This window comes from Nerophis lumbriciformis, linkage group LG20, assembly GCF_033978685.3.
Source record: "Nerophis lumbriciformis linkage group LG20, RoL_Nlum_v2.1, whole genome shotgun sequence".
In the NCBI taxonomy this organism is placed as follows: domain Eukaryota; kingdom Metazoa; phylum Chordata; class Actinopteri; order Syngnathiformes; family Syngnathidae; genus Nerophis; species Nerophis lumbriciformis.
This window is the reverse complement of record NC_084567.2, coordinates 12306694-12325000: the sequence shown is the minus strand read 5'-3', so window position 1 is coordinate 12325000 and position 18307 is coordinate 12306694. Positions and strand designations below refer to the sequence as shown.

The 18307-nt window shown below is 40.9% G+C and overlaps 1 protein-coding gene across 1 annotated transcript in view; it reads left to right on the top strand.

Annotated features, from left to right (window-relative positions):
- Positions 1 to 14659, top strand: part of LOC133619435 (spermatid perinuclear RNA-binding protein-like) — a 58253-nt gene extending 43594 nt beyond the window's left edge. Inside the window, exons 11-18 of the mRNA XM_061980451.1 lie at positions 312 to 386; positions 2229 to 2437; positions 2500 to 2622; positions 4201 to 4335; positions 4406 to 4546; positions 7646 to 7769; positions 7829 to 7879; positions 11950 to 14659. Of these exons, the coding sequence (XP_061836435.1) occupies positions 312 to 386; positions 2229 to 2437; positions 2500 to 2622; positions 4201 to 4335; positions 4406 to 4546; positions 7646 to 7769; positions 7829 to 7879; positions 11950 to 12038 (947 nt within the window). The 3' untranslated portion in view covers positions 12039 to 14659. The remainder of the gene's footprint in view (positions 1 to 311; positions 387 to 2228; positions 2438 to 2499; positions 2623 to 4200; positions 4336 to 4405; positions 4547 to 7645; positions 7770 to 7828; positions 7880 to 11949) is intronic.
- The last annotated feature ends 3648 nt before the right edge of the window (positions 14660 to 18307 follow it).

Sequence of the window (18307 nt, the reverse complement as noted above, 5' to 3'; positions counted from 1 at the left end):
ACCTGGGTGTCATTTTTGATCATTTTCGGGACTTTTTTTTCCCCTTCCACACTCCCCCTGTCCACTCCCCCTGTGACTTTGCTGCGTGAGTTTTGGACATGTCGGGCACCCCAGGACTTGCGTGGCCGGCTGCGGGACTTGTGGTACTCAAACCTGGGTTGTTTTTTTTTTACATGTTGGCCGTGTTAGGGACATTTGCCCTGCTAGCCTACCAGTATAGGTGTGTGTGTGTGTGTGTGTGTGTGTGTGTGTGTGTGTGTGTGTGTGTGTGTGTGTGTTTTCCTACACACGTCTAACGTCGCTATTTACAGGCAGCCGTCAGAAGCGAGTCCACGGCGCCGAAGACGACAACCCCGAAGACGGAGACCTGATGAAGAGGATGAGAGGTACAGGTGGTCTACTTCCTGTGGCACACTCAACTTAACAATAATACTTCCTGTCTCCAACAACACACCACAGTATACACGCTGCTGCCATCTAGCGTCCTGGAAGTGCAACTGCACTACTATGTAATACTTGTAAGAGTAATATAATTAAATTAATTAAATATTTGATTAAATGTAATTGATTAATGACATGTAATTATGTAAAGATTTATTTGATTCTTATGTACTTGATTACAGAGAGTCAAATGGGACAAATTAAACAAATATTTAAGTAAGTCCTTAAGGTAAATAAAGTTGACACATTTAATTAATACATTAAATTAAATATGAAGGGTTAGATGGGACAAATAGAATAAATACATCTTTATGTAATTACTTAAATTAATAATAATAATTACACGAATAAATGATTAAGTATTTTATTTAAAAAAATATATATATATATTTTAAAATGTGTTTTATTTGATTAAATATTGACATAATTGTGATTAAATAATTAAATGTATTTTTACATTAAATAAATGTATGACCCATTTAATAACACATGTATTTAATTAATTAACACGTATTTAATTAATTAATGAGGCACGTATTTAACTCATTAAAGATGTATTTATTTATTTATTTATTTATTTATTGACTAGATGTTTTAATCGTGAAGTGTTAATTAGTAGTGACGTTTTAGAAGCTTGTTGGAAGATGGAAGTGTAAACAAGTCACGTGACTTTTAGTCACATGACCAAACAGACGCTCTGCTAATTGTCACCTTAATTGAGACGGTCGCCCCCGGCAACGCTCGTCTGCTAAAGGGCAATTAGACACACACGCGTACACATACACACACACACACACACACACATGTACACGCGTACACACACACACATGTACACACTGACACACTAACACGTACACATGCACACACGTACACACACACATGTACACACGTACACACACACATGTACACACATACACACAAACACGTACACACACATGTATACACAAACACGTACACACACACATGTACACACATACACACAAACACGTACACACACATGTGCACATACACACACACATGTACACACACACGTACACACACACATGTACACACGTACACACACATGTACACGCATACACACAAACACGTACACACACACATGTACACACGTACACACACACACATGTACAAACATACACACAAACACGTACACACACATGTACACACAAACACGTACACACACATGTACACACACACATACACACACACATGTACACACACACACATGTACACATGTACACACACACACACATGTACACACACACACATGTACACGTGTACACACACGTACACACACACATGTACACACGTACACACACATGTACACATGTACACATGTACACACACACACACATGTACACACACACACATGTACACATGTACACACACGTACACACACACATGTACACACGTACACACGTACACACACACATGTACACACGTACACACACATGTACACACGTACACACAAACACGTACACACACATGTACACACACACACATGTACACACGTACACACACATGTACACACGTACACACACACATGTACACACATACACACACAAACACGTACACACACACATGTACACACATACACACACACACATGTACACACACAAACACGTACACACACACATGTACACACATACACACACACACATGTACACACACAAACATGTACACACACACATGTACACACGTACACACACACATGTACACACAAACACGAACACATCAACACTCACACTGGTCCGGGTGGTCCGAGGTGACGGTGTTGTGGTCCTCAGTGCTGGACTGGAGGATGGCGGACCCCAACCACCCCATGAACGCCCTCATGCGCCTGAACCAGGTCCAGCCGGGCCTCCAGTACCGCCTGCTGTCCCAGTCCGGCCCGGTCCACGCGCCCGTCTTCACCATGGCCGTGCAGGTCCAGGGACACGTCTACCGGGCCAGCGGGACCTCCAAGAGGAGCGCCAAGCTGCAGGTGGCCCTCAAGGTGAGTCTTGGCCTTTTATTTTGCTGCGCCCTGTACCGGTGACGTCTGGACCTTCTCTTCAGGCGCTGCAGGCTCTGGGCTACGTGCCAAGCGGCGAGGCCGACTCGCTCAGTGCCGACGAGAAGTCTGACGGCGAAGGAAAGAACGACAGGATGTCCATCACGTCCTCCACCGACTCACAGGAAGTGAGGAACACACCAGAGAGCAGCTACATTCTGACTAGGAGCATGCTAGCATACGCATCATGCTAGCATGCTACAACGTCAACATATAAAATACATGCTGAGATATGTATTATGCTAACATTCTAGCATGCTACAATGTCAACATATAAAATACATGTTAACATTTGTATTATGCTAACATGCTAGCATACACGTCATGCTAGCATGCTTCAATGTCAACATATAAATACATGCTAAGATGTGTATTATGCTAACATGCTAGCATGCTACAATGTCAACATATAAAATACATGTTAACATTTGTATTATGCTAACATGCTAGCATACACGACATGCTAGCATGCTACAATGTCAACACATAAATACATGTTAAGATATGTATTATGCTAAAATGCTAGCATACGCATCGTGCTAGCATGCTACAATGTCAACACATAAATACATGCTAATATATGTATTATGCTAGCATACGCATCGTGCTAGCATGCTACAATGTCACCATATAAAATACATGTTAACATTTGTATTCTGCTAACGAGGTAGCATACGCATCAAGCTAGCATGCTACAATGTCAACATATAAAATACATGCTAAGATATGTATTATGCTAAGAAGCTAGCATACGCATCATGCTAGCATGCTACAATGTCAACACATAAATACATGCTAAGGTATGTATTATGCTAACATGCTAGCATACACATCGTGCTAGCATGCTACAATGTCAATATAAAATACATGCTGAGATGTGTATTATGCTAGTATACGCATTGTGCTAGCATGCTACAATGTCAACATATAAATACATGTTAAGATATGTATTATGCTAACATGCTAGCATACGCATCGTGCTAGCATGCTACAATGTCAACATATAAAATACATGCTGAGATGTGTGTTATGTTAGCATACGCATTGTGCTAGCATGCTACAATGTCAACATATAAATACATGTTAAGATATGTATTATGCTAACATGCTAGCATACGCATCGTACTAGCATGCTACAATGTCAACATATAAAATACATGCTGAGATGTGAATTTTGTTAGCTTACGCATTGTGCTAGCATGCTACAATGTCAACATATAAATACATGTTGAGATATGTATTATGCTAACATGATAGCATACGCATTGTGCTAGCATGCTACAATGTCAACACATAAATACATGCTGAGATGTGTATTATGCTAACATGCTAGCATACGCATCGTGCTAGCATGCTACAATGTCAACATATAAAATACATGTTAACATTTGTATTATGCTAACAAGCTAGCATACTCATTGTGCTAGCATGCTACAATGTCAACACATAAATACATGCTAAGATATGTATTATGCTAACATGCTAGCATACGCATCGTGCTAGCATGCTACAATGTCCAAATATAACATACATGTTAACATTTGTATTATGCTAACAAGCTAGAATATGCATCATGCTAGCATGCTACAATGTCAACATATAAAATACATGCTAAGATATGTATTATGCTAACATGCTAGCATACACATCATGCTACTAGATTTTAAGAGGTGCGTCCTTCAGTTTTTTGGATTTATCTGATCCAGTCCAGAGCTCCAGGTCCCATGCTGACGGCGAGAGGGAAAAACCCTGTGATGGAGCTGAACGAAAAACGCCGCGGCCTCAAGTACAAGCTGGTCTCCGAGAGCGGCGGCAGCTACGACAAGCGCTTCATCATCGAGGTAGCGACGCTTCACGCCTCGGCCCAGCCGTGTGATCATGTGACACGGCCTTGTGGTCATGTCTCGCCAGGTGGAGGTGGATCAGCAGGTGTTCCGCGGCACGGGTCCCAACAAGAAGGCGGCCAAAGCCGGCGCCGCCATGGCCGCCATCAGCAGCCTGTTTGCCGGGTCCAAGTGTGCGGGCGCCAAGAAGAAGAGAGTGATCCCGCCGGTGAGTCAGCAGCCGCCATGACACCTTCAATATAAAGCTAATCCAAAATTGTATATTATTATTATTATTATGATGATGATGACGTCATACATGGTCCATAAAAGACAGTTACAACCATTCAGCAGTCAAAGAACGCCCCCTGGTGGCCAGTGAAGAGACAACATGGAGGCCACAATGGAACACAAAAGTCATGCTAGTGCGCCCTCTGCTGGGCGCTCTCGCTGGCGGCCGTGCTAATTCAACATCTCATAGAGACAATTGGCAATTTAGCGTCGCTTCCAAGGCTGCCATCCTGACAGATTTACAGACGTTTTTAGAAAACGACCGCACTATTTAAAGTTTATATTGTAGCCGAACATTTTCCCTCGACACCTAATGTCTTAAAAAAACATTTGTTTGTCATAGTTTTGGTTCATTTATCGTGTTTTAGCCACTTTTTCAATTCATGTCGAAGCGGCTCAGCAGTTTTGAATTGGCTTTACTGCTGTAGGAGATCATCTTTCCCAATGGACATATTCATCTTTTTTGTACCTTTTTTTTTGCCCACTTTAAACATTTTCTGGAACATATTTGATTGACGCCAATTATTATTGTCAATTTTGTGTTTTTGTTTATTGTTTTTACATGATTTTTCAACATAAAATACATGCTGAGATATGTATTATGCTAACAAGCTAGCATACGCGTCATGCTAGCATGCTATATTGTCAACTTTAAAAATACATGCTGAGATATGTGTTATGCTAACAAGCTAGCATACGCGTCATGCTAGCATGCTACGATATCAACATATAAAATACATGCTGAGATATGTATTATGTTAACAAGCTAGCATGCGCATCATGCTAGTGTGCTAAAATTTCAACATAAAATACATGTTAACATATGTATTATGCTAACTAGCTAGCATACGCGTCATGCCAGCATGCTATGTTGTCAACATTACAAATACATGCTAAGATATGTATAATGATAATAAGCTTGAATACACGTCATGCGAGCATGCTATATTGTCAACTTTAAAAATACATGCTGAGATATGTGTTATGCTAACACGCTAGCATACGCATCATGCTAGCATGCTACAATATCAACATATAAAATACATGCTGAGATACGTATTATGTTAACAAGCTAGCATACGCATCATGCTAGTGTGCTAAAATTTCAACATAAAATACATGTTAACATATGTATTATGCTAACAAGCTAGCATACGCGTCATGCCAGCATGCTATATTGTCAACATTAAAAATACATGCTGAGATATGTATTATGCTAATAAGCTTGTATACGCGTCATGTTAGCATGATATATTGTCAACTTAAAAAATACATGCTGAGATATGTATTATGTTAACAAGCTAGCATACGCGTCATGCTAGCATGCTATATTGTCAACATTAAAAATACATGCTAAGATATGTATTATGCTAACAAGCTAGCATACGCATCATGCTAGCATGCTATGATGTCAACATATAAAATACATGCTCAGATATGTATTATGCTAACAAGCTAGCATACGCATCATGCTAGTGTGCTACAATTTCAACACAAAATACATGTTAACATATGTATTGTGCTAACAAGCTAGCATACGCATCATGCCAGCATGCTATATTGTCAACATTAAAAATACATGCTAAGATGTGTATTATGCTAACAAGCTAGCATACGCGTAATGCTAGCAATCTATATTGTCAACATTAAAACTACATGCTAAGATATGTATTATGCTAACAAGCTAGCAAACGCATCATGCTAGCATGCTACAATGTCAACATATAAAAAACATGCTGGGATATGAATTATGCTAACAAGCTAGCATACACATCATGCTAGCATGCTACGATGTCAACATATAAAATACAGTACATGCTGAGATATGTATTGTGCTAACAAGTTAGCGTACGCATCATGCTAGCATGCTACAATGTCAACATATAAAATACATGCTGGGATATGACTTATGCTAACAAGCTAGCATACACATCATGCTAGCATGCTACGATGTCAACATATAAAATACATGCTGAGATATGTATTATGCTAACAAGCTAGCATACACATCATGCTAGCATGCTACGATGTCAACATATAAAATACATGCTGAGATATGTATTATGCTAACAAGCTAGCATATGCATCATGCTAGCATGCTACGATGTCAACATATAAAATACATGCTGAGATATGTATTATGCTAACAAGCTAGCATATGCATCATGCTAGCATGTTACAATGTCAACATATAAAATACATGCTAACATATGTATTATGCTAACATGCTAGCATACACACTTTTTCCACTGACTGACAAATCGTTAAAACCAGTACATTTCTTCTTCTTCTTTTTTTTTTTAAGAACTAGAAAATGTAATTTCGGGAGAAATGTCGCGTAAATGCCGAAAAGCCAAAGCAGAACTGAGATGCTAACAGTTAGCACAATGGCAAGATCGTGTCAAGTAACAAAATATGATTTAAAAAAAAAAAAAAAAGCCAGGATGCTAACAGTACTATGCTAACAATAAAATGCTTATAGTTAGCGTTAGTGAAATATCAAAATATAACACTGAGGTGTATACCTGCTAAATTACATTAAAAAGATCTAGCATGCTAATGTTAGCATGATAATATGCTAACTAACATGAGTCAAGTAACAAAATATATTACTCTGAGGTGTGTACCTGGAAAATGTGTTTAAAATGCTAGCATGTTAACGTTAGCATGTTAATATGCTAACTGTAACATGCGTCAAGTAACAAAATATATTACTCTGAGGTGTGTACCTGAAAAAGTGTTTAAAATGCTAGCATGCTAACTGTAACATGTGTCAAGTAACAAAATATATTACTCTGAGGGGTGTGCCTAGAAAATGTGTTTAAAACGTTAGCATGCTAACATTAGCATGCCTAAAATACCAAGATACGACTGTGCTGTAGACCTACAAAATTGGCTTAAAAAAAGCTAGCATGCTAACGTCAGCAGGCTAACAGGTTTCATTGGTCAAGTAACAAAATGAGTTAGCATGCTAATATTAGCATTAGATTGTGCCATTAAAAGACTAAAGTATGTTTTACTTTGATGTTTGCCGCAGCCAAAGCGACCTATGACCTCGGTGCTGACGCTCCCGCCGCTCACCGCTGGGCCTTTGCAGGTGTCCCTCATTCCCACAGCGCCCTTTGCCAGCACGCCGCCCCCCCACGCATACGTCCCCTCAGGTGGGCGCCGTCTTGGTAGCAGCGGGCGCTACGTGCTAACACACCTGTTCTTCTCCTAGGCTTCGGTGCTCCATTTGGCTTCAGCCCCGCCGGACCCCTCCCAGGATACGGTGCTGTACTACTGCACACATGCACACACACTTACCCCCACTATCACCTTTGACCTGTACCCCCGCTGCCACCTTTGACCCCCACTATCACCTTTGACCTGTACCCCCACAACCCCCTTTGACCCCCACTATTACCATTGACCTGTACCCCGCTGCCACCTTTGACCTGTGCCCCCACTATCACCTTTGACCTGTACCCCCGCTGCCACCTTTGACTTGTACCCCCACTATCACCTTTGACCTGTACCCCCACAACTCCCTTTGACCCCCACTACCACCTTTGACCTGTACCCCCACAACCCCCTTTAACCCCCACTACCACCTTTGACCTGTACCCCCACTATCACCTTTGACCTGTACCCCCGCTGCCACCTTTGACCTGTACCCCCACAACCCCCTTTGACCCTCACTATCACCTTTGACCTGTACCCCCGCTGCCACCTTTGACCCCCACTATCACCTTTAACCAGTACCCCCACAACCCCCTTTAACCCTCACTATCACCTTTGACCTGTACCCCCGCTGCCACCTTTGACCTGTACCCCCACAACCTCCTTTAACCCCCACTACCACCTTTGACCTGTACCCCCACTATCACCTTTGACCTGTACCCCCGCTGCCACCTTTGACCTGTACCCCCACAACCCCCTTTGACCCTCACTATCACCTTTGACCTGTACCCCCGCTGCCACCTTTGACCCCCACTATCACCTTTAACCAGTACCCCCACAACCCCCTTTAACCCTCACTATCACCTTTGACCTGTACCCCCGCTGCCACCTTTGACCTGTACCCCCACAACCTCCTTTAACCCCCACTACCACCTTTGACCTGTACCCCCACTATCACCTTTGACCTGTACCCCCGCTGCCACCTTTGACCTGTACCCCCACAACCCCCTTTGACCCTCACTATCACCTTTGACCTGTACCCCCGCTGCCACCTTTGACCCCCACTATCACCTTTAACCAGTACCCCCACAACCCCCTTTAACCCTCACTATCACCTTTGACCTGTAGCCCCGCTGCCACCTTTGACCTGTACCCCCACAACCCCCTTTGACCTCCACTACCACCTTTGACCTGTACCCCCGCTACCACCTTTGACCTGTACCCCCACTATCACCTTTGACCTGTACCCCCACTACCACCTTTGAACTGTACCCCCACTAGGACATTTGACCTGTACCCCCACTACTACCTTTGACCTGTACCCCCACTACCACCTTTGACCTGTACGACCTGTACCACCACTACCACCTTTGACCTGTACCCTCACTCGGCCCTTTGACCTGTACTCTCTCTGCCCCCTTTGACCTGTACACCCACTAGGACCTTTGACCTGTACCCCCTCTGCCACCTTTGACCTGTACACCCACTAGGACCTTTGACCTGTACCCCCTCTGCCACCTTTGACCTGTACCCCCACTAAGACTTTTGACCTGTACCCCCTCTGCCACTTTTGACCTGTACCCCCTCTGCCACTTTTGACCTGTACCCCCACTAGGATCTTTGACCCCCTCCTCACCTCACAGGAAGTGTTCACAGCCACACACAAACCAAGAAGTGTGTGTGATGTTTTTCATCCAAAAAGTCTTATTTTCCATCTTCCATTGTCCATCCATCCATCCATCTTCTTCCGCTTATCCGAGGTCGGGTCGCGGGGGCAGCAGCCTAAGCAGGGAAGCCCAGACTTCCCTCTCCCCAGCCACTTCGTCCAGCTCCTCCCGGGGGATCCCGAGGCGTTCCCAGGCCAGCCGGGAGACATAGTCTTCCCAACGTGTCCTGGGTCTTCCTCGTGGCCTCCTACCGGTCGGACATGCCCTAAACACCTCCTTAGGGAGGCGCTCGGGTGGCATCCTGACCAGATGCCCGAACCACCTCATCTGGCTCCTCTCGATGCGGAGGAGCAGCGGCTTTACTTTGAGCTCCCCCCGGATGACAGAGCTTCTCACCCTATCTCTAAGGGAGAGCCCCGCCACCCGGCGGAGGAAACTCATTTCGGCCGCTTGTACCCGTGATCTTGTCCTTTCGGTCATAACCCAAAGCTCATGACCATAGGTGAGGATGGGAACGTAGATCGACCGGTAAATTGAGAGCTTTGCCTTCCGGCTCAGCTCCTTCTTCACCACAACGGATCGATACAGCGTCCGCATTACTGAAGACGCCGCACCGATCCGCCTGTCGATCTCACGATCCACTCTTCCCTCACTCGTGAACAAGACTCCGAGGTACTTGAACTCCTCCACTTGGGGCAAGATCTCCTCCCCAACCCGGAGATGGCACTCCACCCTTTTCCGGGCGAGAACCATGGACTCGGACTTGGAGGTGCTGATTCTCATCCCAGTCGCTTCACACTCAGCTGCGAACCGATCCAGTGAGAGCTGAAGATCCTGGCCAGATGAAGCCATCAGGACCAAATCATCTGCAAAAAGCAGAGACCTAATCCTGCAGCCACCAAACCGGATCCCCTCAACGCCTTGACTGCGCCTAGAAATTCTGTCCATAAAAGTTATGAACAGAATCGGTGACAAAGGGCAGCCTTGGCGGAGTCCAACCCTCACCGGAAACGTGTCCGACTTACTGCCGGCAATGCGAACCAAGCTCTGACACTGATCATACAGGGAGCGGACCGCCACAATCAGACAGTCCGAAACCCCATACTCTCTGAGCACTCCCCACAGGACTTCCCGAGGGACACGGTCGAATGCCTTCTCCAAGTCCACAAAGCACATGTAGACTGGTTGGGCAAACTCCCATGCACCCTCAAGGACCCTGCCGAGAGTATAGAGCTGGTCCACAGTTCCACGACCAGGACGAAAACCACACTGTTCCTCCTGAATCCGAGGTTCGACTATCCGGCGTAGCCTCTTCTCCAGTACACCTGAATAGACCTTACCGGGAAGGCTGAGGAGTGTGATCCCACGATAGTTAGAACACACCCTCCGGTTCCCCTTTTTAAAGAGAGGAACCACCACCCCGGTCTGCCAATCCAGAGGCACTGCCCCCGATGTCCACGCGATGCTGCAGCCATTGTAATATTTTATTTTATTGTATTTTTGTTTTTGTTTTTTTATTTTTGTAATGTTTTATTTTATTTGTATATTTTTTTATTTACCGGTACATCTTTTATTTTTACTTTATTTCATTTTTATTTACCTTTTTTTTTCTTCGTATTTTTAGTTATTTTTATTGTATTTTGTGTTTCATCCATAAGCCTTCTTTTTGATCTTCCATTGTAATGTTTTGTTATATATTTTATTTAGTTTTTACTTTATTTAATTTTATTTGAAACATTAAGCCTTCTTTTCGACCCTCCGTTGTAATTTTTTTTTATTGTATTTTGTTTTATTATATTTTTGTTTATTTATTTTTTTTTGTAATGTTTTATTTAATTTGTATTTTATTTTTAATTTATTTATTTTATTTTTACTTTATTTTATTTACTTTTTTTTTTTAATTTTAGTATTTTTGTTTATTTTTATTGTGTTATGTTTTTTATCCTTAAGCCTTCTTATCGATCGATATATTTATTTTATTTACTTTTTTTTCATTTGTACATTGTTTGGTTTGATTTACCGTACTTTTTTTTTTTCATTTGTTTATTTTATTTTAGTATTGATTTTTTATTTTGTGTCATGGTTTTTATCCATAAGCCTTCTCTTTGATCCTCTATTGTAACGTTTTATTTTATTTTTACTTTTTTTAATCTTCATTTTATTTTTTATTTGTTTTATTTGTTTTTATTCTGTGTGATGGTTTTTATCCATAAGCCTTCTTATCGATCCTCTATTGTAAAATATAATTACATTTGGTTTTGTTTTCATTGTATTTTGTTCTATTTTATTTTGGGTTATTTTGATTATTATAATTTTTTTAGTCATGCTTTCTTTGTGCTTATTTTCAACGTAAACGTGCAGCAAGAAAACAAAGTGAGGACGTCATAAAACGCACAGTCAGCATTTCCAATAATAATGTCCAGCCCACCCTACTGTTACCGTGGAAACTGTCATTATTTTTGTCAGCCTGCGTGGTCGTCATGGTCACAGTGTCCCCCGTGTGTGTGTGCAGGCCGTCTGTACCTGGACGGCGCCTTCTACCAGCCGCAGACTTTGGCCCCGCCCATCATCATCCACCTGGGCCCTCAGGACCTTTTCTGACAGACTCTGTCGCCACGGAGACGAAGGGGTTGAAATACCAAAAGCAATAAGGAGGACGACGCCCCCTTTCTGTCACATGACCGTGTGGTAACTTTTTCCAATTAAAGCAATACTTCCAACATGTGAGTAAATATTGTTACTGTTAGCGTGTTTAGAAAACTGTCATGTGGACTCGTCTAGTGCAGGGGGGCCCAAACTTCTTCCACTAAGGGCCACAAACTCACCAATCGAAAGATGCGAGGCCATTTTGCTAGTTTTCACCTCCAAACTCAGTACAAAATATAGATGTGTGTCTTACAAAGGGTTAGAAAAATGCAATTTTTGGTCAAAAGTTTGTGAATGCTGAAGAGCTAAAGCGGAACCGAAATGCTAAGAGTTAGCAAGCTGGCCAGATAGCGTCAAGTAGCAAAAAATATGAGCTAAATTATCTAAAAAAATACTAGCATGCTAACAGTACTATGCTAATAATAGCATGAATACAGTTAGCATTAGTGAAACACCAAAATATAGGATATTGTGGTGTATACCTGTTAAATTAGCTTAAAAAGCTAGTATGTTAACAGTTAGCATGAGCGAAACCCCAAAATCTAGGACATTGAGGTGTGTACCTGTTAAATTGACTTGAAAAGTTAGCATGCTAATATTGGCATGCTTACAGTTATAATTGGCGAAACACCAAAATATATGACATTGAGGTGTGTATCTGTTAAAATAGCTTAAAAAAGGTAACATGCTAATGTTAACATGCTTACAGTTAGCTTTAGTGAAACACCAACATTTAGGACATTGAGGTGCGTACCTGTTTAATTAGCTTGAAAAGAAGCTAGCATGCTTACAGTTATAATTAGCGAAACACCAAAATATATGGCATTGTGTATATCTGTTGAGTTAGCTTAAAAATGTAGCATGCTAATACTAACATGCTTACAGATGGCATTATTGAAATACCAAAATATATGACAATGAGGTGTGTACCTGTTTAATTAGTCTAAAAAGGTAGCATGCTAATGTTAACATGCTAACAGTTGGCATTAGTGAAGCAAAAATCTAGGACATTGAGGTGTGTACCTGAAAAATGTGTTTATAATGTTATCATGTATCAAGTACCAAAATATGACTGAGGTGTATACCTTACAAATTAGCTTAACAAAAGCTAGGTTATTAACGTTAGCATGCTAACAGGTGTCATTAGTCAAGTAACGAAATATTTGACACTGAGCTATATACCTGTTGAATTAGCTAAACAAGCTAGCATGCTAAAATGCTAACAGCAGCATGTGTCAAGTACCAACATATGACTAATGTGTATACCTACAAATTAGGGTTAAAGAAAAAAAAAGCAAGCATAGTAACGTTAGCATGCTAACAGGTATTATTCGTCAAGTAACAAAATATTTGACGCTGTTAAATTAGCCAAGAAAGCTAGCATGCTAACTGTAACATGCGTCAAGTACCAACATATATTACCGTGCACCTGAATAGATAGTTTAAAATGTTAGCATGTATAAAGTACCAAAATAAACCTACAAATTAGTTTGTTTTTTTAAAAAGCTAGCATGCTAACCGGCATCATTCGTCAAGTAACAAAATATTTCACTCTGGAAAAAAAATGCTAGCATGCTAAATTTAGCATGCATCAAGTACCAAAATATGACTGAGACTAAATCTGCAAAATTAAAAAAGATGTTGAATTCGCTAGAAAAGCTTGCATGCTAAAATGCTAACTGTAAAATGCGTCAAGTACCAAAATATATTACTCAAAGATGTGCAATTGAAAAATGTGTTGAAAATGCTAGCATACTAACATTAGCATGCATCAAAAATCTAAATATGACTGAGGTGTATGCCTATAAAATTACCTGGAAAAAAGGCCAGCCTGCTAATAGCTATCATTCGTCAAGAAACAAAATATTTGACGCTGAGTTGTGTACTGGAAACCTTTGTTTAATATGCTAAGATGCTAATATTAGCGTGCTAACGATTGTGAAAGTTAGCAAATGGCCCCCCGGCCGCACTTTTGGACACCCCTGATCTAGTGCAGTGAAATATTGACCTTTTATCGTGGATACATTGTACATTTTATAAGTGTTGCTGTTTTTTATAACCCTTGGGCGAGTAGAACATCCGCCACGTCATAGCGAATCTACATGCGGCCCACCTGTGCCCCCTAGTGGCCGCGGTTCATGCCTTCATGTTTGTGGAATAAAAATTGACTAAATATCATTTTTATTCTGGGCTTTTTGTTTTTGTGTAACGTCTGCAAATATCACGTTTATAATGAAAGAAAATTCAAGTTCAGCAAGAGACATAATAATAACAATAAGGTCACACCAAACGGGGCTTATAAGTAAATCCAGTTACAGAATTGGCTTTCACTTTTAATAAGTCTACTTATATTTATATATTTACTTATACTTAATATCATTCTCTTAGGTATGTCCCTGAAACTATTTTTTTTTAATGTTAGCACGCGTCAAGTACCAAAATATACCTGTTAAATTAGCTAAACAAGCTAGCATGCTAAAATGCTAACAGCAGCATGTGTCAAGTACCAAAATATGTTACTCTGAGGTGTGTACCTGAAACAAACTGTTTAAAATGTTAGCATGCGTCAAGTACCAAAATATGACTGAGGTGTATACCTATAAATTAGCTTAAAAAAAAAACAGCTAGCTTATTAATGTTAGCATGCTAACAGGTGTCATTCGTCAAGTAACAAAATATTTGACACTGAGATATATACCTGTTAAATTATCTAAACAAGCTAGCCTGCTAAAATGCTAACAACAACATGTATCAAGTACCAAAATATGACTGAGGAGTATACCTACAAATTAGCTTAAAAAAAGCTATCTTATTAATGTTAGCATGCTAACAGGTGTCATTCATCAAGTAACAAAATATTTGACACTGAGATATATACCTGTTAAATTAGCTAAACAAGCTAGCATGCTAAAATTCTAACAGCAACACCTGTTAAGTACCAAAATATGACTGATGTGTATACCTACAAATTAGCTTTAAAAAAAACTAGCATATAAACGTTAGCATGCTAACAGGTGTCATTCGTCAAATAACAAAATATTTGACACTGAGATATATACCTGTTGAATTAGCTAAACAAGCTAGCATGCTAAAATGCTAGCAGCAACAAGTGTCAAGTACCAAAATATGTTACTCCAAAGTGTGTACCTGCAACAAACTGTTTAAAATGTTAGCATGCGTCAAGTACCAAAATATGACTGAGGTGTATACTTACAAATTAGCTTAAAAAAAAGCTAGCTTATTAATATTAGCATGCTAATAAGTGTCATTAGTCAAGTAACGAAATATTTGACACTGAGATATATATGCCTGTTATAATAGCTAAACAAGGTAGCATGCTAAAATGCTAACAGCAACATGTGTAAAATACCAAAATATGACTAATGTGTATACCAACAAATTAGCTTTAAAAAAAAAGCTAGTATATTAACGTTAGCATGCTAACAGGTGTCATTCGTCAAGTAACAAAATATTTGACACTGAGATATATACCTGTTAAATTAGCTAAACAAGCTAGCATGCTAAAATGCTAACATCTACGTGTGTCAAATACCAAAATATGACTAATGTGTATACCTACAAATTAGCTTTAAAAAAAAAAAAAAAGCATATTAACGTTAGCATGCTAACAGGTGTCATTCGTCAAGTAACAAAATATTTGACACTGAGATATATACCTGTTAAATTAGCTAAACAAGCTAGCATGCTAAAATGCTAACATCTACGTGTGTCAAATACCAAAATATGACTAATGTGTATACCTACAAATTAGCTTTAAAAAAAAAAAAAAGCATATTAACGTTAGCATGCTAACAGGTGTCATTCGTCAAGTAACAAAATATTTGACACTGAGATATATACCTGTTAAACTATCTAAACAAGCTAGCATGCTAAAATGCGAACAAAAACATGTGTCAAGTACCAAAATATGTTACTCCGAGGTGTTTACCTGAAACAAACTGTTCAAAATGTTAGCATGTGTCAAGTATCAAAATATGACTAATGTGTATACCTACAAATTAAAAAAGCTAGCATATTAACATTAGCATGTTAAAATGCTAACAGCAACATGTGTCAAGTACCAAACACAGGACCAGACACTGTGCTCCCTGACTTGGTTGCGCAATAACGTGGTAAAAAACAAACCGGCGTGGTCCATTAACGAGCGAACGTCCGGTCTGGTGACGGACTTAGCGGCAACAAAACATGTTGTTGGGTCCTTCCTGTCCAATTGCAGGGGTCAAAGTGCAAAGTAGACGTAGAAACACACTGTTGTGTTGTTAAAGGTGACGCAACTGCTACACTGGAGTACACACATGACGCTGAAAATGACCTTCTTTTTAGCAATCACACAACATGTTGTCTTTCATGCAATGGAGGCTCAAATTCAAGATTCAAGATTGTTTATTGTCATATGCACAGTTAAAACAGACAGTTTGCCATACAATCAAAATCGTACTTTGCTAGTCCACCCTTCAACAAGTACTTAGCTAAAATTAAAATTAAAATTAAAATGTATATACAAGGCACAGTAAGTAACATAACATTATTGCACATTCTGATTGACAGTCGACAGTATAAATATAGAGGTGACCTTGGGTCACAGCAGCAGTTAAAGTGTCTTTAGTGATCAAAGGTGAAAAGTCTCTACAGTGATGGTTCACAGTTCAGTGGTGGTCATGGTAGCTGTCTTTGTTCAACAAGATAAAAGTAAAACAGGGGGCGGGGGGGTAGCTAGCATTCACAAGTTAGCATTCACAAGCCTGATGGCCTGTAGGTAGAAACCGTTTGTCAGTCTCGTAGTCCTGGATTTCAGGCTCCTGTATCGTCTGCCTGATGGTAGGAGGCTGAATAGACTGTGTACTGTCCTTTATGATGTTGTGTGCTCTCCTTGGTAGAGTACATGTCCTGTAGTGAGGGGAAGGCTGCTCCTGATATGTACAGTTCCCATACCAGACCGTGATTGAGCTGGTAAGGGCACTCTCAACCGTACTTCTATAGAAGTTGCTGAGAATTTTGGGTGGCATGCCAAATGTTCTCAGCCTTCTTAGGAAGTGTAGTCGCTGCTGGGCTTTCTTTATTGTTTGTTGGGTGTTGTGAGCCCAGGTGAGGTCCTCGCTGATGTGGGTCCCGAGAAATTTAAAGGGGAACATTATCACCAGACCTATGTAAGCGTCAATATATACCTTGATGTTGCAGAAAAAAGACCATATATTTTTTTAACCGATTTCCGAACTCTAAATGGGTGAATTTTGGCGAATTAAACGCCTTTCTATTATTCGCTCTCGGAGCGATGACGTCACAACGTGACGTCACATCGGGAAGCAATCCGCCATTTTCTCAAACCCCGAGTCAAATCAGCTCTGTTATTTTCCGTTTTTTTTTTACTGTTTTCCGTACCTTGGAGACATCATGCCTCGTCGGTGTGTTGTCGGAGGGTGTAACAACACGAACAGGGACGGATTCAAGTTGCACCAGTGGCCCAAAGATGCGAAAGTGGCAAGAAATTGGACGTTTGTTCCGCACACTTTACCGACGAAAGCTATGCTACGACAGAGATGGCAAGAATGTGTGGATATCCTGCGACACTCAAAGCAGATGCATTTCCAACGATAAAGTCAAAGAAATCTGCCGCCAGACCCCCATTGAATCTGCCGGAGTGTGTGAGCAATTCAGGGACAAAGGACCTCGGTAGTAGGCAAGCAATGGCGGCTGTTTGTTTCCGCAGACGAGCGAGCTAAACCCCCTGGATGTCTTGGCTCACACCGTCCCTTATGCCATCAAAGATGATCAAGAGAAGAATATCGACCCTAGCTTCCCTGGCCTGCTGACATCAACTCCAAAACTGGACAGATCAGCTTTCAGGAAAAGAGCGCGGATGAGGGTATGTCTACAGAATATATTAATTGATGAAAATTGGGCTGTCTGCACTCTCAAAGTGCATGTTGTTGCCAAATGTATTTCATATGCTGTAAACCTAGTTCATAGTTGTTAGTTTCCTTTAATGCCAAACAAACACATACCAATCGTTGGTTAGAAGGCGATCGCCGAATTCGTCCTCGCTTTCTCCCGTGTTGCTGGCTGTCGTGTCGTTTTCGTCAGTTTCGCTTGCATACGGTTCAAACCGATATGGCTCAATAGCTTCAGTTTCTTCTTCAATTTCGTTTTCGCTACCTGCCTCCACACTACAACCATCCGTTTCAATACATGCGTAATCTGTTGAA